This window comes from Pistacia vera, unplaced genomic scaffold (assembly GCF_008641045.1).
Source record: "Pistacia vera cultivar Batoury unplaced genomic scaffold, PisVer_v2 Contig1250, whole genome shotgun sequence".
NCBI classification, from domain to species: Eukaryota; Viridiplantae; Streptophyta; class Magnoliopsida; order Sapindales; family Anacardiaceae; genus Pistacia; species Pistacia vera.
The window spans coordinates 40,850-59,316 of NW_022195304.1; the positions used below are offsets into that span (position 1 = coordinate 40,850).

Below are 18,467 nucleotides of genomic sequence, written 5' to 3' on the forward strand. Positions count from 1 at the left end.
ACCTCATGAGTTTGAATAATTCGGTCCAGAACCTCCCGGTGAATCGACTGTCCCGATCACTTATGATAGACTTCGGAAGACCCCAATACTTCACAACATGCTTGAAAAAGAGCTTGGCCGTGTCTTCCGCTGTACATTCCTTTGGTGCGGGGATGAAGGTAGCATACTTTGACAACCTGTCCACCACGACAATAATGGTGGTAAACCCCTCGGATTTCGACAAGCACACTATAAAATCCATTGAGATGCTCTCCCATGGTCTACTCGGTGTGGGCAATGGTTCCAGTAATCCTGCAGGGCTTTGGTGTTCCACTTTGTCTTGTTGGCACACAAGACAAGTTCGTACAAACTGTTCCACATCATCCCGCATTTGTGGCCAATAATAAGCTGCTTCTAACAGTGCTCGAGTGCGCCTTTGTCCGGGATGTCCGGCCCATTTGGTGTCATGACACTCCTTGATTAAGTTCCTCCGCAAATTTCCCCACTTTGGAACATACACCCTTCTCCCTTTGGTGTACAGGAGGCCATCTTCTACCCAAAAGCGCTTGGTCTTGCCATCTTGAGCTAAAGAAATGAGTTGCTTGGCCAATGCGTCATGATCGAGACCCTCCCTTATAATCTTGAGAAGATCCCCTTGTATCTTACTGATAGCTGCAAATTCGGCCTTCCGACTCAATGCATCTGCTACCAAGTTGGCTTTCCCGGGCTTGTACTCTAACACATAGTCAAACTCGGCCAGGAAGTCTTGCCATCTAGCTTGCTTGGGACTGAGCTTCTTCTGACTCTGAAAGTAGCTTGTTGCCACATTATCTGTCTTTACCAAAAACTTGGACCCAAGTAAGTAATGCCGCCAAGTGCGTAGACAATGCACCACGGCTGTCATCTCTTTCTCTTGCACTGTGTATCGCCGCTCCGTTCATTGAGCTTCCGGCTCTCAAAGGCTATTGGATGTTCCTCCTGCATTAAAACACCTCCAATAGCAAAATCGGATGCATCAGTATGTACCTCAAATGGTTGGGCATGGTTGGGCAATGCTAATATTGGCTCCTCCATGATGGCCCTTTTCAAAGTGTCAAAGGCTTGTTGGCGATCAACCGTCCACTCCCATTTTATGGCCTTTTTAAGCAAATCCGTGAGTGGTGCGGCAATGGTGGAATAGCCTTTGATAAATCTTCGATAATAGTTGACCAGACCCAAGAAAGAGCGCAACTCGGTAACCTTTGTTGGAGCTTCCCATTCCACAATAGCCTTCACCTTGGCTTTGTCCATGATGAGTTTCCCATCCGTGATCTTGTGGCCGAGAAACTCTACCTCCGACTTGGCAAATGAACACTTCTCCCGCTTGACATACAGCTTATTTTCTTGCAACACTCGAAAAACTGTTCGCAGGTGCTCGGCATGCTGCTCAAGAGTGTTGCTATATACCACAATGTCGTCGAGATAAACCACCACGAACCGATCAAGATATGGATGGAAAATGTGGTTCATGAGGGTGCAAAACGTGGCAGGGGCATTGGTGAGGCCGAATGGCATGACTTTGAACTCGAAGGCTCCGTAACCCGTCACACATGTGGTCTTCGGCTCATCCTCTTCCGCAATCCGCACTTGGTAATACCCCAATCTCAAATCAAGCTTAGAAAAGTACTTGGCCTGTCCAAGTTGATCAAACAAATCGGCAATTAGTGGAATGGGATACTTGTTTTTGATGGTTACCTTATTGAGTGCCCGGTAGTCGATGCAAAGGCGAAGCGACCCATCATGCTTCTTTTGGAAGAGGACCGGAGCTCCGTATGGTGGCTTTAACATGCATGAGGGACTTATCTTGAACTTTCGGTTGTGCGGGCTTTACCTTCAAGGCATTGAGAAGTTGGAGGCATCCCATGTTGGCAGTTTCAGATGCGGATGTCTCAGGTTGTTTCTCTTCGAACATGGCATTGAAGGCCTTGCGCTTGGGGCAGTAACGGATCCAATGGTCCCCATCACAAAGATAGCAATTCTCACGACGCTTGTATTCCTTCTTGCCATCCTTCCGCCATTCTTTCTTGTGAGGCGGCTTATCTTCCTTCTCTCGGTGGGATGGTTTGTCTCCCTTTCCTCCCCCGCCTTTGCCGTGATCGGACTTGCCATCCTTCTTCGGCTTGGATGGTTCTCCCTTGTGGAACTCAACAAGGATGTCGGCTTCGGTAAGGGCTGTGGAGATGTTGGCTACTTGACGCCTTTGGAGCTCCCATTGTGCCCAGGGTTGGAGCCCCTCCATAAAGTTGAATAGCAAATCTTCCGAATTCATGTTATCAACTTGAAGCATAAGTTTAGAGAATTCATCCACATACCTAGAAATAGGCCCCGTGTCTTTGAGTTCCCGCATCTTCTTTCATGCCTCATATGCTACGTTGCCCAGATAGAATTGCTTTTTGATTTCACACTTGAGTAACTCCCAAGTGTTGATGATGCATGTGCCTTGCATAATCTCAGCATGCTTCCGTTGCCACCACGCGATTGCATGGTCCTCAAGATACCCGGTTGCAATGTTCACCCTCTCTTGCTCACTTTGGACATTAGTAGCTTCGAAGTACCTCTCCATGGACCATAGAAAGTTCTCCAGCTCTTGGGCATCCCGCTTTCCCCCATACTTTCGCGGTCTTGGAACTTCGACCCTTGCGGGAGGTGCAGCATTGGTGACGACCCCGTTTGCCACCGCCCTCTTGCAAAATGCCCAATCGCCCTTGCTTTCTTCTAAACCCGATCGGAGCTCTTCCACTTGAGCTTGTAATGTCCTAAGAGAGTCCAACACCACCACTTGGAACTCCTCAAAGGCTTGGTGCTTATCGGCAACATGTTGGCGAAACTCTCCCATGGTTTCGACCATGCCTTCAACATCGTCCATCTTTTGATCGAGGAAGTCGAGGTGTTCCTTCACTTCGGCAACATTCACCTCGTTGCGCATCACCCGCGCTTCCATGGAGGCAATCACGTCCACGGACTTGTCCTTCCCTCCTCGAGAGTTCTTCTTGGAAGGGTTGGGGTTAGGATTGGCTTCCCTCCCCCTTTGCTCTTCATGGCAAACTTTGGACGACATCTTGAACCAAGAATCTTCTGGCTCTGATACCAACTGTAACGACCCGTTTGCTTCCCTTCGAACTCGTTCGGCCTTAGGTGCTAATCTCCCGATGATTACCCTAAGTCAGCCTTGCTTGCTCACGCTCCTAGCCCTGCAAGTAAGAAAACACTCACACAAACTCACAAGAGATGCTAGAAGAAAACTCTTTACTAATTGAGAGAACTTTACAATTTTTGGATGGTTTGGCCAAATGAAGGCCTCCCCCTTTTATAGTAGTTGGAATATACAATGAACGGTCAAGATCTTCCGAGATCAACGGTGGAGATTAGTTAACTCCAAACTACCACCTACCAACTACTATCTACCAACTACCACATTAATTACAATATTCTAGCATGTACAAGAGTGTTCCGGAAGCTTCTAGAATGTCCGGGTGACGCACACCAAGTGTTTGATGAAATGCTTGAGAGGCGTCACACAACGCCATGGTCTGGAACACCGCAAGAAAGGACCCTTTCATTGCTCCCGTCCCTCTCTGTTGAGCATGAAGGTTATTAACAATAGACATTTGCATAAGAAAGCAACCACAGTTAGAAAAATGTAAGAAGTACAAATAGCAATGACAAGACCAAATAAGAGCGACATACCAGAAATTTTCTTTTCAAAAAGGATGGAGAAAGCAGAAGAGGCGATGGTGGCAAACCTAATCGCAAAAACTATATTTATAAGCGAATGGGAAGACGAATTGTTCGTTGTCATCATTATCGCCATTTCCAATGACTAGATAAGGGGTACAGGCGCCGTTTCATTTCTCTCAACTATCGTCGTTCCCAACATACTCGTACACAAGGGAAAAAGAGACCGACACGCCACCATTCATTGTGCCATGAAAAATTAGACAAAATGACGGCTGATATGACTCATCAAGAGGGAAGCAAAGGGTGTCAAACATAACTCCTTGCATGGATGTGAAGTAATAGGCCAAAGAGTTATAGCTCATAAGAATGGCGAGCATCGAGACCCGCACTCCATTTTCGTATACGATCACTAAAGTAGAGGTTTTCAAAGCCCGATATGCCCTTCAAAAACTAGGGTGTTGATGTTATGCCTAATTCCCGAATGGTCCGATAAATGCCATGTGTCTCTAAAATACACAGTAGCCTAACACCCAGGATCTTCCTACGTGTCATCTTCTTGGTGTTTGACTTGTTTTATAAGGTGATTACCATAAGTCAATAGAAGTTTCTATTAGCATGGTCCGACCTACAACAAGCATGGAATTACTAATCCTGATCCTAACTAGGGGGATTATGCGTGCAAGAAATCCCATAGCATCCACTCTCACCAACTGTCAAATAGGATGAGTATAAAATGAGCTTTTAACCTCTGTTTGAAATGACTCTCTTCCAGCATTAGTAAAGCTCAAGTAGAAAATACAGTGATCTTCTAAAGAGAGTTAAAGAGAAGATTGATCACAAAGCTTGAAGGCCTTCAATTCATGCTCGCATCTCCCCTCCTTTGTAACTTCATTTAAATTTATTACACCTTGTAACACCCACTCATAACCATCGAACCACTATAAATTCCTTGTGTTCTTTACTTTACTACGTTGCTTTTGCGACCTTGCTAGTCACCCGTGGCCACATGCACATCTTGCTCAGCCCATCCCGAGGCCGGCTGAGTATCTTTTGTTGATACGATTTATCACATCAACAAAAAGCATGAGAGGTATGAAAATCATATGTTCCACTGATCGTCCATTAAAGCCTCAAGGTATTTTTGTTGCACAAGTTTATTGTGGAGCTATTCATTTATGAATTAGATAAAATAGTGGATATTTTTAAAAGGGTTGGAATACAAACTTATTGCTAAAGAAATAACAAAAAATAAAAAATTCCAAGAAATTTTCCTTTTGATATTGCCAAAGAGAATCAATTTTCATTCGTGTATATACATAACATCAATCTAGGGTGTGTTTGGTAGGGGTCTAGGAAGATTACCCCTGTAATCTATCTTTTATTACGGGCATTAAGTAATCTTTCATTGACAATAGTTGTTACTGTTGGTAATATAGGAGGTAATCAATATGTGTTATTAAAAGATTACCAAGGTAATCCACTGTTCATATCAATTTTATCCTTAATTAAAAAACACTTCAAACACAAATGTCCTCATATGTTTACCAATTAACAATTAGCTCAACTATGCAAAATAACTTCCATAACCTCATAAATTAATTTTTTGGATAGAAATGCCCCTCACTATTTATATAAATACCACCCAAAATTATTTAGCCATTGTAGACAACTTCTGGCCACCACCATTGGTGGCCTCCCGCAGTCGCCAAAATGACGCACAACTAATTAAATATGGTCGGCCATGCACCAAGATGACCATTTTTTACTAGATCGAAGGCTGAAAACGACAAGACGGCCTTGGATTTAGTCGCTAATGGCCTTGGATCTAGCTGAAAATGGCTAGATACTCAACCATCCACGACTGTTAACGACCTTGGATCTAGCCAAAAATGGTCAGATCTACGGCCATCTAGCCTTTTTCAGCCTTCGGTCTAGACGAAAACGACCAAATCGATGCACTGTTGGCCAGATTCGACCGGTCGTGCACTGTTCTAGCGACTCTTGGTGGCCACCAGCAATGGTGCCCATTAGTCGTCTGCAGTAATTGGGGTATTTTGTTAAAATTTAAATTTTTGTTGTTGGGGGTTAAAAGAATCTATCTAAATAATAATTATAATAATATCATTAGAAAGAAAGGGCAATTCAGTAAAAGTCTTTGCCGAAAATATTTTATTTCTTCCGACTAAGCATTTTAATTATTTATACCCACCAATCTAACCAAACATATTAATATAATATTCCCTCATAATTTTTAAGGTAATCTATCTCACTAATAATCCTACCTTTTTAGTAATAAAACATTTCCTGAACCAAACACACTTTATATATAATAAGGACAGAAACAACTTGTAAAAGAATGGGGGTCACTTCACTGTTACTTTCGAAGAAGAAAGTATTACTATGTAATAGTTTCGGCTCCGTTGGGCTTATTATTTCTACCCATATTCCCAATCTTGTTCCCCAAATATTGTTTGGCATATTATTTGAGAAATATTAGTCTATTTTTTAATTACTTTTAGACCCCTTAAGTTTATTAATTTCATTAAATAACCCCTAAAAAAGTTTAAAAATTAACAAAAACACCCCCACCTACCAATACTTGCCAGATTTCGACAACCACCGTTGGTGGTAACCGGAATCTATCACAACGGTCTACACCACCATCGAAAATGGCCAGTAATTCATTGATCTAGCCTTTTCTGACCGTAGATCTAACCGAAAAATGCCATATCAATGCTCTACCCGCCAGATCCGACTGGTCTGTGATGTAATGCAATTTTTCGGCGAGTGGTGGGAGTGTTTTTGTCATTTTACAAAATTTTTATATATTGGGATGTTTAGTTAAATTAGCAAACCTATGAGGTTTTTTTATAAATTTTTAAATTTTACCTCATAATACTCCCTTATTCAATTATCCAATATTATTTCTAAAATTTTATTCAAAATAATAAAACAAACCGAACCTATTTCACTTAACAAAGGAGGGGCATTAAGAGAAAGACAACAAAAGAAGAAGAAGATTCTAGACTTTTAATCCCATTCAAACAACTTGTAAAGGAAGGGTGAAAGTCTTTTCTCTTTCTGACTTCACCAGTCACTACTTGTTGAGGAAGGAGACACCTTCAAGTGGAAGGTGAAATATTCAAATATGAAAGGGAGCGCAGAGTGAGATGGTGGGGTCTTCTTTACACTCCTTGGGCGGCAAGTTTATGCACAGCGTCACACACTTCTTCGAGAATGTTGACTGTTGAGCATTGCTTGCTTTTCGTGTATATAAATAATTGATCGCCCCCTTGCCATTAGAGCAAATTATTCAAATGGACGCTCTTGTTGGATTTAGATTCCATCCGACTGATGAAGAAATCATCCGTTTTCTGGAAAAGAAGAGGCTTGACCCTGATTTCTCTGTCCATGCTATTACTGAGACTAATATCTACGATTTCGAACCTGGTGAATTGTTCGGTATGTTGATTTCTAATATCAGTCAACACAATCATTTTAATGTCCATATGATATTTTTATCTACTTCGTCAAGAATGGTTCTGATAGTTGATTTGTTCTGGGTGTGATTCAGGGCTTTCACAAATTCAGTCCGATGGAAAATGGTGTAGCTTTTTCTGCGCACCTGATTATGTAAATGCTGAGAGGGATCGAGTTCACAGAGCAACAAAGACAGGGTACTGGAAAATAACCGGTAAGGGTAGTGAAATCAATGCCAAAGGTGGCACTGATGCTATTGGCAGAAAAAAGATCTTAGTTTTCTATGAACGTGGTCAGGGTCCCAAAGGTACTAAAACCGACTGGGTCATGCATCAATTCTCTGCCAAAGACAATCCTCTTTATAAGGTATATGCTAGTCTCATTTTTTATTTATTTGTTTGGTTTCGACTAGTACATTTGGCGTTGCTTTCCATTTTATTGCTTATTACGCTCATAACATGTCATTTCCCTGCAACTATGAAAGAAAATTTAATCTTTGTTTTTCACTTCAACCTCAAATTATAGCTGGAAAACTATTATTCAATTGGTTAGGAAAAGTTAGCATGAATGTGACTTGTTTTGATGAATGAGAAATTGTTGATCTGCTTGCTGCTAGAACCTTGGCATGTACTATTCTGCCTTTTTTTTTAATGAAAATTTGCTATTGCTATTGATAATATAGCATTTATAGATAGCAATCTCATTTAATTGTGACCATTAATTTGTGCAGAAGGATTTTGTTGTGTGTCGCGTAAAAAGAAATGGAGATAAGAAGCGTCGTAATTCAACCTATGTTAAAGGTCGACAACATAAAAAGCTTCGTACTTCAACAGAGGTTGAACGTCAACAACATCAAAATCTCCCTATTTCAATCCGCAATGAGGGTCAAGTGAATCACCATCTGGCTTTTAGTAATCACAGTCATGCTACCAAAGATATTTTTCCAGAATCACACTTTTTACCAAGTAATTATCCGGTTTGGGGTTCCAGAAATCATGTTGCAGAAAACGCTTTTCTGGAATCACAATTACCACCAAATAGCAATCTGATTTCTAAGTTTAGAAATCTTGTTGAAGAAACTAGTTTGATTTCTGAATCTAGAAATTTTGGTGAAGATACTTCGATTTCTGATTCTAGAATTCGTGTCGAAGAATATACTTCGTCTGAATCTAGAGATTGTGTTGAAGAAAACACTTCGATTTCCAGAAATCGTATTGAAGAAAATACTTCTCCAGAATTGCAGTTATTACTGCAGTTTCTACGAAGTAACTATATGATTTCTAATTCTAGAAATCATGTTGGAGAAAATACTTCTCCAGAATTGCAGTTACCAACAAATGACTTTTCGATTTCTGAATCTAGAAATCATGCTGAAGAAAATACTTCTCCAGAATTGGAGTCATTGTTGCAATTACCAGCAAATGACTATTTGATTTCTGAATCTAGAAATCATGGTGAAGAAAATACTTCTCCAGAATTGGAGTCATTTTTGCAATTACCAGCAAATGACTATTTGATTTCTGAATCTAGAAATCGTGTTTTTTCTGCTGAAGAGAACACTTCTCCAGAATTGGAGTTATTGTCACAGTTACCAGCAACTGACTATTTGATTTCTGAATCTAGAAATCGTATTTTTTCTGCTGAAGAAAATACTTCTCCAGAATTGGAGTTATTGTCACAGTTACGAGCAAGTGACTATTTGATTTCTGAATCTAGAAATCGTATTTTTTCTGCTGAAGAAAATACTTCTCCAGAATTGGAGTTCTTGTCACACTTACCAGCAAATGATTATTTGATTTCTGAATCTAGAAATCATGTTGTTTCTGCTGAAGAAAATACCTCTCCAGAATTGCGGTTACTACCCCAATTTCTACCAAGTAACTGCATGATTTCTGAGGAAAATACTTCTCAAGAATTTCAGTTACTGCCACAGTGTTTACCAAATAATAATTTGATTTCTAATGCTAGAAATCATGCTGAAGGAAATATTTCTCCAGAACAATTACTACCAAGTAATGTTTTGATTTCTAATTCTAGAAATCAAGTTATCGAGAATACTTCTCCAAAATCACAGTTACAATCAAGTAACAATTTGATTTCCAATTCTGCAAATCATATTGTAGAGAACTCTCTGCCAGTGTATTCTGATCTACCCACAATATCGAATGCACTTGAAGGTAATGAGCTAGATGAGGGCTCTTTCTCCACACTGCCGTCACTAATTAATCAAGAACAAGGATCCTCGTATTCTAGTTTCTCTATTAGTGACTGTTCTCCATTTGGCAGTGAGTGGGAAATTAACTTCATGAATCCACAATTTGTAATCCATGATCCTTGTGAAGGAACTGGACGCAGTATTCTTCCCCTTTACTTCAATTCACCAGAGGCGGGCGGAGGATTTTGTGGTGGGGATAGCAGTGACATCAACAAATGGGTAAATGACATTTCTGTGTAAAACCCCACATGTAAACCACAATTGAATACTGTACTACCTATATTGCGATATGCTTCGCGTATGTTTTTATGTATTTTGTTTTTTATACTGGAGAACTTAATTGTGTTGTGTGTTTCTTACATGTAATAATATATCAAAGTTGTGTGCCTTTCAAGTTTGTTTAATGGGAATTCTTGTTCAAATGAGTACCAACAGGTGCAATGGTTCATAGACTTAACGAAAAAGTTTTAGTTTCTGTCATTCAGGAGGCTTCTCTGAGTCTGTTTATAAACTGCTGATCTGTTTCAATAATTACCTTTTATATACTAGAAAATGATCTGCTTATATGTTGAAAGATAATCCGGCTCATGATAGAAATTTATCGATGAACAGAACAAAAGAAAGGCGAGAAAAAATGATCCATACATGATATACAAAAATTCTGGTAAAAGACGCTATTTGCATTCACGGTACCAACTTCTTTGGGGGGTTTATATACCACTCTGCAATTTGTTCATCAGCTTTGAAGATTTACGTGCGGCCTTCTCTACCTTCCATGGCATCTCCAACATGATCTCCTAGCACCCTTTAAGCAACACAAAAATGTCAGTCAAGCTGCTCTTTATGCTTTGAAGCTTGAACAAAGGATTTGCTAATAATATAACCTTTATATCACAGTGTCCGTGTTCTGTCATCCAAGTGATTGTGTAAGTTCACACTAGACTTCACTAAATTTCCGATGATCACTGACATCACTAATATAAAGTTCTTCGGAGACGTCAACCTGACTTTACTACTATATTTTTTCCTGCATAGGAAAATATGATAATTAAAAAGTTTTCAGTTATTCACCCTATTGACTGTAGCCTTTGGCAGTTTAAAGGAAAGCATTAGCCTTAAACAAAAAGGGAAACTCTAAAACAAAGTTCGCCAGTAGAACCACAACATCGTATATTTAGTTTTCAAAGAAACTACTAATTTCAGTATGCTGAACGGTGAGGGAAGATCTTTGGTAGTTTCTCAAACAGAGACAAACAAAAATTTTAAGATCCGGACTTCCAGTTGCAGAATGTGAATAAAAGTTATAGGCCACCAAGAACAAGTAAAATCTTATTTATAGGCAAAACAAATCTTGCAATTCACTAATCTTTCATCTAGTCAAATAAAATAGTATGTATGTCACATACCTGTCTTTTTTTGTATGGATAACTTTGGCAGCTAAGATTGTGAGGAAGGGATCACATTATCTAAAGAGAAGTGAACTTTCTTCTCTAGGCTTTTGACATGCCCCAGGTCTTTGGTTTTCAGTAATTTTTCATCTGTTTTCCCTCCGTTATTGTCCTTCAGTGATCCAGCACGACCACTGAAGGACGATACTTTAACAAAACCATCAGGTGAACTGCTACATTCAGATTTTACATTGTTGGATGTGCAAGATTTTGATTTATACTCTTGGTAATCCTCATCATTCTGAGCTCCTCGCCCCTCGATTTCATCTTCCCTTAAGCATCCATATTTTACTTTATAAGCATCAAGCTCAGCCTCTAATTCTTTAACTTCTTCCTCTCTCTTGGAGAGCAAATCCTTGGTTGTTTGCAAAGCTTCCTGGTCATACTCTGCCTGCTCCTCCATCATCCTCTGATATTGTAAGGCATCCATCTGAACAGCTGCTTTCTCCGCCTGCAACCTAGTAATCATGGCCATTGCATTGTTAGCCGCAATAGCAGAAGCACTTCTTTCTTCATCCAATTCCATGTAGAGAGCCATCAGTGACTTGCGATCCAAGCGAACCTGTCTATTTAAATGGTGCAAAATGGAGTCACCATATCCTTCATTTGATCCGTTTCCCTCAGTAGACTCTTTAGAATCAGCTGTTTTCTCAAGTGGTGATTTTCGTAGAAGCCTTGTGCCAAACCTAGGACTGTTATGAGCTGAATCTGAGAGTGGGATTCCAAAGAATCTGTTTCCTCTGACAAATGTAGGAGTTCTATCGTCATTAAAATCTTCAGAATCAGTCAGCAATGGAACAGTAGCCGCTTTGACTTCTTCCCTTACTGCTACAGAAGATTCATTAAAATGGATTAATTACATGCCAAGCAGACACTGTCATGGACATAGACACTTGGAAACTTCTCAGCAGGTGGATAATGAAAGATTTGAAAGCCAGTCAGAAAGATATATTCTGATTACAATTTATAGCACATGTGAATAATTAATGGCGCAGAGCAATGCAGGCAACCAAGTATGATCAGTTATATATGACTGCGGATTTGAAAAAAATAATCTAAATAAATTGGAAAAATATGCAAGAGAGAATCGCATAATAACAAAGGTTAAATGTAAAAATTTATACCAAAAGGCTACAAACTCACCTTGCCTATTGAGACTCCAAACATCCTCTGGAACCTCTGATTCATTATCTAAGACAAGCTTGAGTTCTGTGTATTGAATGTGGGGCAACTCCAACTGGCGAGACTCCTCACTTCTCGAAGTCATGAATGGTGATCGTGGAGAAGAAGCAGGAGCCAATGAAGTAAGCCCCATATTTTTAGCTTTTGAGTGGTATTTAATTTTCAATGGCTCCCTACAACAAGAACAGCAATTGAAACTACTCTTCCCCATTCGCATCAACTCATCCTTCTTATTAGAAGGAAATTTCCACTGAATTTCATGTTCATCATCAACAAGCATTTCAACATCCTTATGCAAAATCCCAACCAGAGATTTATAGGTATCGCAATCAGAATCTTTACCTGTAGCAAACGAAAGGAGACATCCCTCACACATCTCCCTTATATCAGAGAGCTTCTTATGAACATGGCAATATGCAAGGGATGACACTTCTTTCTTGTGATTCTCACATACGGATTCATTGTAATAAAAATCAGAATTTCTATGAACAACAACATGATCAATCCTTGTACAAAACAAGCAAGGAATTCTCAACTCAAAGAACTTGGCAAATTCATTGGCAACAAATGCAAAAAACCCATCAATGAAAAGTAAAATTATCAACACCCATTCAAGAGCAGCATAAATCAAGAAATATGGGAACTTTCCAAATTCTTGTTCCACAAAACACTTAAATGATCTCTTTGCCATATTTTCTTTTTTCTTTTTTGGTAATCCTAAAAACAAAGAAATGCTACTTTTGTGCTTGTCCAAGTTGATTAAAATTAAGCAGGTTTAGACCGAAATTCTCAAAGGATGATGATGAGGTTAAAAGATCATGACCTGAGGGGGACAAACCAGACCATGATCATGACCTTCCTCTGTGGAGGAGAGTGATTTTGAGAGGAAGAAAAGGACAGAAGTGAGAGGGTAATGCTCAATTTTAGGTTTCAAAATTTGGGTGGTAAATTTAAATTATCTTTAAATAGGAAAGTTTTAATAAAAAAATTTGAGGTTTATTAGGAAGCCCATGAACCGGAAATAACGGTCAATCATGTAGTATTTAACAAATCACAACAAAGACAAGACCTCTACGTTTTGGTCGGCTATTAAGTGGGTTTATTGTGGATAAAAACTATCAATGATTTATTGTATCTTTATTTTATCCAACCACAATATCCTCAAATCAAACTTATGCTTAATTCATACATGATGTCAAATTTTGTTAACAACTGACAAATTACATTGGTGTATAAATTATTCGATTAAAGCTGTCCAACTCTGTTTTAAAAACCGGACCGGACCGGCCGGTCGGACCGTGAACCGGTAGCTTCTCCGGTCCGGTTTAGGTCTCAGGAGGGTTTTTGAAATATTTTAAAATTATGAGGGTTACTTTGTAATTTTATAAGGGTATTTTGAAGATATATCAAAAGTTTAAAGATTAATTGGTAATTTTATTGGGGTATTTTTGGAATAAATAAAAATTTTAGGGACCAATTTGAACTTTTTTAGGAGAATTTTTGTAATATATTAAGATTTAAGGGGTTAATATGTAATTTTTTTAAAATAAAATATTGCTGACGTCACCGGTCCAACCGGTTGGACCGATTGAACCGTGACCCGAACAGCAAAACGGTTTGCCCTCCGGTCCGGGTTTTAAAACAATGCTGTCCAACAGACCCATTTGTCTGCTAAAATAAACAAGTTCACAAAACTTGGCTTATTTCCACTATCACAATCATTCAATTTACCTCAAACAAGTTGCTTTACGTCCAAGTCCCAAGCGCAGCATACCCAGAGTTGAACAGCATTCAAATTTCGCTGCAACATGTCATTTTGGCACATAGTTGAACCATTTCTCCATGAGTACTCGTATGGCTATATGTTCTTCGTGACATATTTTGTACATGATGAGAGAAATATTTTCCATAGGTGCATTATTTAGAGACAAAAGGAGACAGTTTATGATATATTTTTTACATTAGCATAAATATGATTGCTACACTGTAACCAAAATGCCATCTTTTACAAGCTGGGATTCAACTTAGTTGAACACCTATGATGTGGACTATATAAAAATAAATTCGAGCATCAACAACTCTATATTAATTATCAGCTAGCTTGTAGGTAAAACATTAACAGATATGTAAGGAGATGTGCATCCCTGCACCTGCAGAGGAAACCAAAGAACAAAGCAATTGTTAAAAATAAGAATTAACCTGGCAGTCAAAAAGAAGGTTATATATGCTTTCACAAAAAATAAAATAAAATAAAAAATCATTTAAGCGAAAGAAATGAAGACTGTCATTGGAGGAAATCTGTTACCTGCAGCAAGCAAGTAGGAATTTGGATGAAACCCTGCAGAAAAAGATCAACCTTTTCCAGGATGCTTGGTGGAACAGGTGTGATAACATAAAGCAAGCCTTTCAAAGTGTCAATTCCTCTAACAATCCCTGTATAATAATAGCATTATGTAAGATAAATAAAATATTCATAGCCATATACTTATGTCTTTATGCTTAAAACATACAGACAAGTGCCATGAGACCATATTCATTAACTCTGCACAATAAGGATACTGTAGCACAAATAGACAGAGCAGTTTTCCTGCAAGAACAATAATAACCTGGATCCCAGTACACTCTAACTGTCCCACTTGCCAAAGGTAAATCTTATGCCCAATGGCTTAAATTTCTTCAAGTCTTAAAACATCACACTTTAGACCCCAAATAGACAGGAATGAAATAAGTGAAAAATTTTACTAATTCAAACAAAACAGAAGGGCTTGTGGTAAAAGCAAAGAATAAAATAAAGAAAAGATGATGTAGAAGTGACCTACCAAGACCAACACACCAAGGTAAGTTCTCACACATCTCAGAGCTAGTTGCCAAGCCAACAATGGTTGCATTCAAACTGTAGAAAATTTCAGTACTGGGTACCTAGCATAAAACATATAAACATAAATAAGGTCTTCCCTTAACAATGACACCAAGTGGAGTATATAGCAAGCTTTCATCAATGACATCTACCTTAGAATCTTCCAAATATCCAAATTTTAACAGGAAAAAGACAGAGAAATCAAAGCGGTATTTATATAAAGTGTGCCAGAGTAACATAAAATTGTCAGAACACCAACTGCAATTCCTTCAATGTCTTAAAAATTAACCTGGCAATGGAGATGTCTAATCTTGATACTTGAAATAGGAACTTCATAAGGAGGATGAGAAGCCAGTGCATGTGCAAGTTCTTTGATTGTAGTAATGTTCTGGTTACTAGAAAAGCATTGCCTGAAATAAGCCATTATACGCAAGTCTCGCAAAAGTCGTGCATCCTTTTGTATTAGCACTCTGTAAAAGAGAATGGAAATGCAATGTAATAAATAGAAACCCATCCTGTTAAAACATGAATCAGGAAAGGAGCAAACTTTTGATATTGATATTTGAAAAGTTCAATTAGAAGAAGAATTACTGTAAGTTAGAATTAGATAACAAAATTTTACAAATTATAGAACTCCAAACAGAAGTATCTAGTTTAGGTAACAGACAAAATTAATATAATCTTCATTCAGCCTATCTGCCAATGAAAGAGTCTCTACCAATTATATAGTGAAACAATTTATAACTTACACAAAACTGATTCAATTACTAATATTACTTTTCATAATACCCAAGCTTACAAGTAACTGAACTAAAACTCCATACCATAGTTGGGAAAAGTGTTATAGTAGGAAAGAAAAATGAGAAATGATCACCACATATCAAGAACAAATACCAACCCATGTCAAAGCACTCCATATTTACCATTAACATTGATTTATAGTTCCAAAGGAAATAAAGAAAAACATTAAGGCAGAATTTGATAATTGCAGGGTAAACTAAAATAGAGCTAAGAACTTACGATCTATTGTAAGAGTCCTGGCGAGCTGAACTGATCTCCATAAGATTAACATCCCCATCAGAATCACCATCTAACCAGAATGCCCCAGCAGGAAGATTCTTACTCTCAAAAGATATTTTTATCTTAACTACATGGCTAGGGGTAATATACCTCAACATGTCTACCAACATATCATAACCAAAACCTGGAACATAAAAGAAATGTGAAAAATCAAGATCACTGTTAAATTACTTAGTGCTCAAATGAAGAATAGTTAAGAGGAAAAATAACTAATCCATGACAAGAGGAGAAATTAATTAATGTTACAACTAGAGGGGGAAAAAAATGCAAACATTAAGAAGCTAACCTTTCACCCAACCAGGTGTATTCACAACAAGAGGCAACTCAGTCCTGCCAGTACTTTTATTCTTGTCAGATATGCAATACTCTTTCCGATAGTAATCATACAAGGTGAAGATACATTTCAAATACGCTGTTGGATCCCTTTTTGAAGAAACATCACCAAAGAAAAAGCATCTAGAGAAAATAAATATCAGCTGTAAGTGACAGGGTCAGAGTGAAAATAGCACTGAAGTACTACAGCAAATAATCAATTCCAGTATAACAAAAACCTAGGCGATCAACGACATTAAAAAAACCCAAAACAATGAGCTCGTGGTTCAGGCTCTCATGCATTAATTCAAAAATAATGTTATCCAAGATATATATGCAACTACATACCATGGGAGATTCAGTGATCATTTATCTAACATTTTAAATAGACAGCTGGATTTCAAATCAAATGATACAATTATTCATAGTGCTTAAACTCATACACAGAATCAGACTGTCTTAAGAAACTAAGGTTTCCATTAAACTTCCACATAGTAGAACATTTACAAAGCCCTAATGCTCTTTTTCAAATAATTATGTGATATATATCTAGCTGCTTCCCGATTCAAATGACCCTTATATGATAAAAAATAACAAATGATAAAAGAAATACAGCAATATATCATAAATAACTATAACAATGGACTAACTGCTGATAAGATCAAGAAAAATCCATCAAAAAAGCCATGGAAGATTCAACATTCAAATTATTAACCTTCTCTCATTGGAGATATTAGAGCCACATTTAATCCTTCTCTATTAGTTTTATGGGTCCAACAATGTTGCATTTTCATATGTTTTGTGTAAGGCCACCAAAACATATGCCACAACAGACATTAAAACAACTAGTATATTCCAAAAGCAACATTGCAGATTGTCAATACACAAAATAAGTTATTGGAGGCTGGATAAGTCTAGAATTTGTACCTCTCAGGTGTCTTCAGGCATGGAATTGTCAAATCTATTTTTAGCAAAAGAAACAGGAACATAAGACCCTCGATTAGTAAATAATATAAGAAACAATTGTTTGAACAAAATTAACAAAAAATAAATAAATTATAGCTTGAAAACTTAAAAAAATAATAATAATAAAAGATCATAAAATAAATACCAGGAGTGAGCTTATCAACCACAGTGAGAGATAAAAAACCAGGAGCAGTAAACTCAGGCTGCCCAACATCAGTATCCAAATATGCAACTCTTCTATATCTACACACACAATATAAAAACATACAAAGATTATTCAGTTACGGAGCACATAAATAAACTCAACCATTACATGCCAGCAAACGAATTTCAAATTAAATCCGTTGAATCAACAAATGAAATTGACAGCAAAACCGTGTTCAAATAAAAAGAAACATTTACCTCTGTAGAAGAATGTTAACGAGACAGCGAGAGAAGGTGGTATTGCCACAGTTTTTGGCCCCGCAAATCAAAGCAATAGGAGGAGGCGAAGTGTTTGAATCGTAAGCTATGGAGTCCGCAGCCTCGGACCATTGGTGTGGTATGTAAATTGCTGGAGATTGATTTTCAGCTTCTGATGAATAAGCCGCCATAGCTACTTGAACTAAGCCCTTATTTTACTTTTATTTTGAGTTGTGTTTCCAGTATGCGTGCTATTGTTCGCGGGTTTTAAGTTCTAACATGCGGATAGCGCATGAAAGATTTGTATGCAATTGCAATGTCGATTTTGTGAAATTTTCCTAATTGTTATTGTTACTCACACTTGGGGAATTTTTTTGACACCCCTCAGTTGTTTTGCGAAACTTTGACACCCCTCAGTTGTTTTTCGAAATTTTCACCACGCATAATTTTCATAAACTAACGATGCCTCCCCATCGTTACTCATAAAGAAATGCTTGGTTGACCATCTTTGACTGGATAAATACCCAATATACCCTGATTCACTATATATATATATCCCTATATATATATTTAATTCTCTAGTAAAGACATCTTTACATAATTATTATTTTTTTTTTTATAACCGAAGTGTCCGAACTAGTCTGTATACATCTCAATTCTCAACTAATCTCAGAGATCTATTGAATACTCTACAAATTAATTTACATAAATTTTATGAGGACAATGTTTAAATACCATTAGATTTATTTTCATCGGATTGAAATGATATTTTTACAGATTAATCCAATGGTGTTTAAGCAAGTTCTCACAAAATTTACGTAAAGACATT

The 18,467-nt window shown here is 37.9% G+C and overlaps 3 protein-coding genes across 6 annotated transcripts; 1 reads left to right on the plus strand and 2 right to left on the minus strand.

The window, feature by feature from the left end:
- Positions 1 to 6,999: 6,999 nt before the first annotated feature.
- LOC116119675 lies at positions 7,000 to 9,832 on the plus strand. Its single transcript, XM_031405629.1, has 3 exons — positions 7,000 to 7,158; positions 7,271 to 7,542; positions 7,907 to 9,832. Exons 1-3 carry the CDS (start codon positions 7,014 to 7,016, stop codon positions 9,629 to 9,631), a joined length of 2,142 nt encoding a protein of 713 aa, XP_031261489.1. The 5' UTR covers positions 7,000 to 7,013; the 3' UTR covers positions 9,632 to 9,832.
- A 100-nt stretch (positions 9,833 to 9,932) lies between these two features.
- On the minus strand, positions 9,933 to 13,822 carry LOC116119685 (probable myosin-binding protein 5). Of its 4 annotated transcripts, XR_004126428.1 has the most exons (5): positions 13,753 to 13,822; positions 11,983 to 12,363; positions 10,798 to 11,667; positions 10,276 to 10,418; positions 9,933 to 10,196 (listed from the first exon to the last, which is right to left on the minus strand). XR_004126428.1 is itself a non-coding variant. In XM_031405641.1 (3 exons), the coding sequence occupies exons 1-2, from the start codon at positions 12,710 to 12,712 to the stop codon at positions 10,829 to 10,831; spliced, it is 1,569 nt and encodes a 522-aa protein (XP_031261501.1). In that variant the 5' UTR covers positions 12,713 to 13,192; the 3' UTR covers positions 9,933 to 10,418; positions 10,798 to 10,828. The 4 variants fall into 4 exon arrangements, 1 of the variants encoding a protein (XP_031261501.1); XR_004126427.1 differs by lacking the exon at positions 13,753 to 13,822 and having other exon boundaries at positions 10,798 to 11,664; positions 11,983 to 13,192; XR_004126426.1 differs by lacking the exon at positions 13,753 to 13,822 and having other exon boundaries at positions 11,983 to 13,192.
- On the minus strand, positions 13,767 to 17,919 carry LOC116119703 (polynucleotide 5'-hydroxyl-kinase NOL9). The gene is made up of 9 exons (XM_031405657.1): positions 17,639 to 17,919; positions 17,382 to 17,479; positions 17,198 to 17,231; positions 16,245 to 16,414; positions 15,899 to 16,082; positions 15,168 to 15,348; positions 14,841 to 14,940; positions 14,327 to 14,454; positions 13,767 to 14,171 (listed from the first exon to the last, which is right to left on the minus strand). Exons 1-9 carry the CDS (start codon positions 17,827 to 17,829, stop codon positions 14,118 to 14,120), a joined length of 1,140 nt encoding a protein of 379 aa, XP_031261517.1. The 5' UTR covers positions 17,830 to 17,919; the 3' UTR covers positions 13,767 to 14,117.
- Between the last annotated feature and the right edge of the window lie 548 nt (positions 17,920 to 18,467).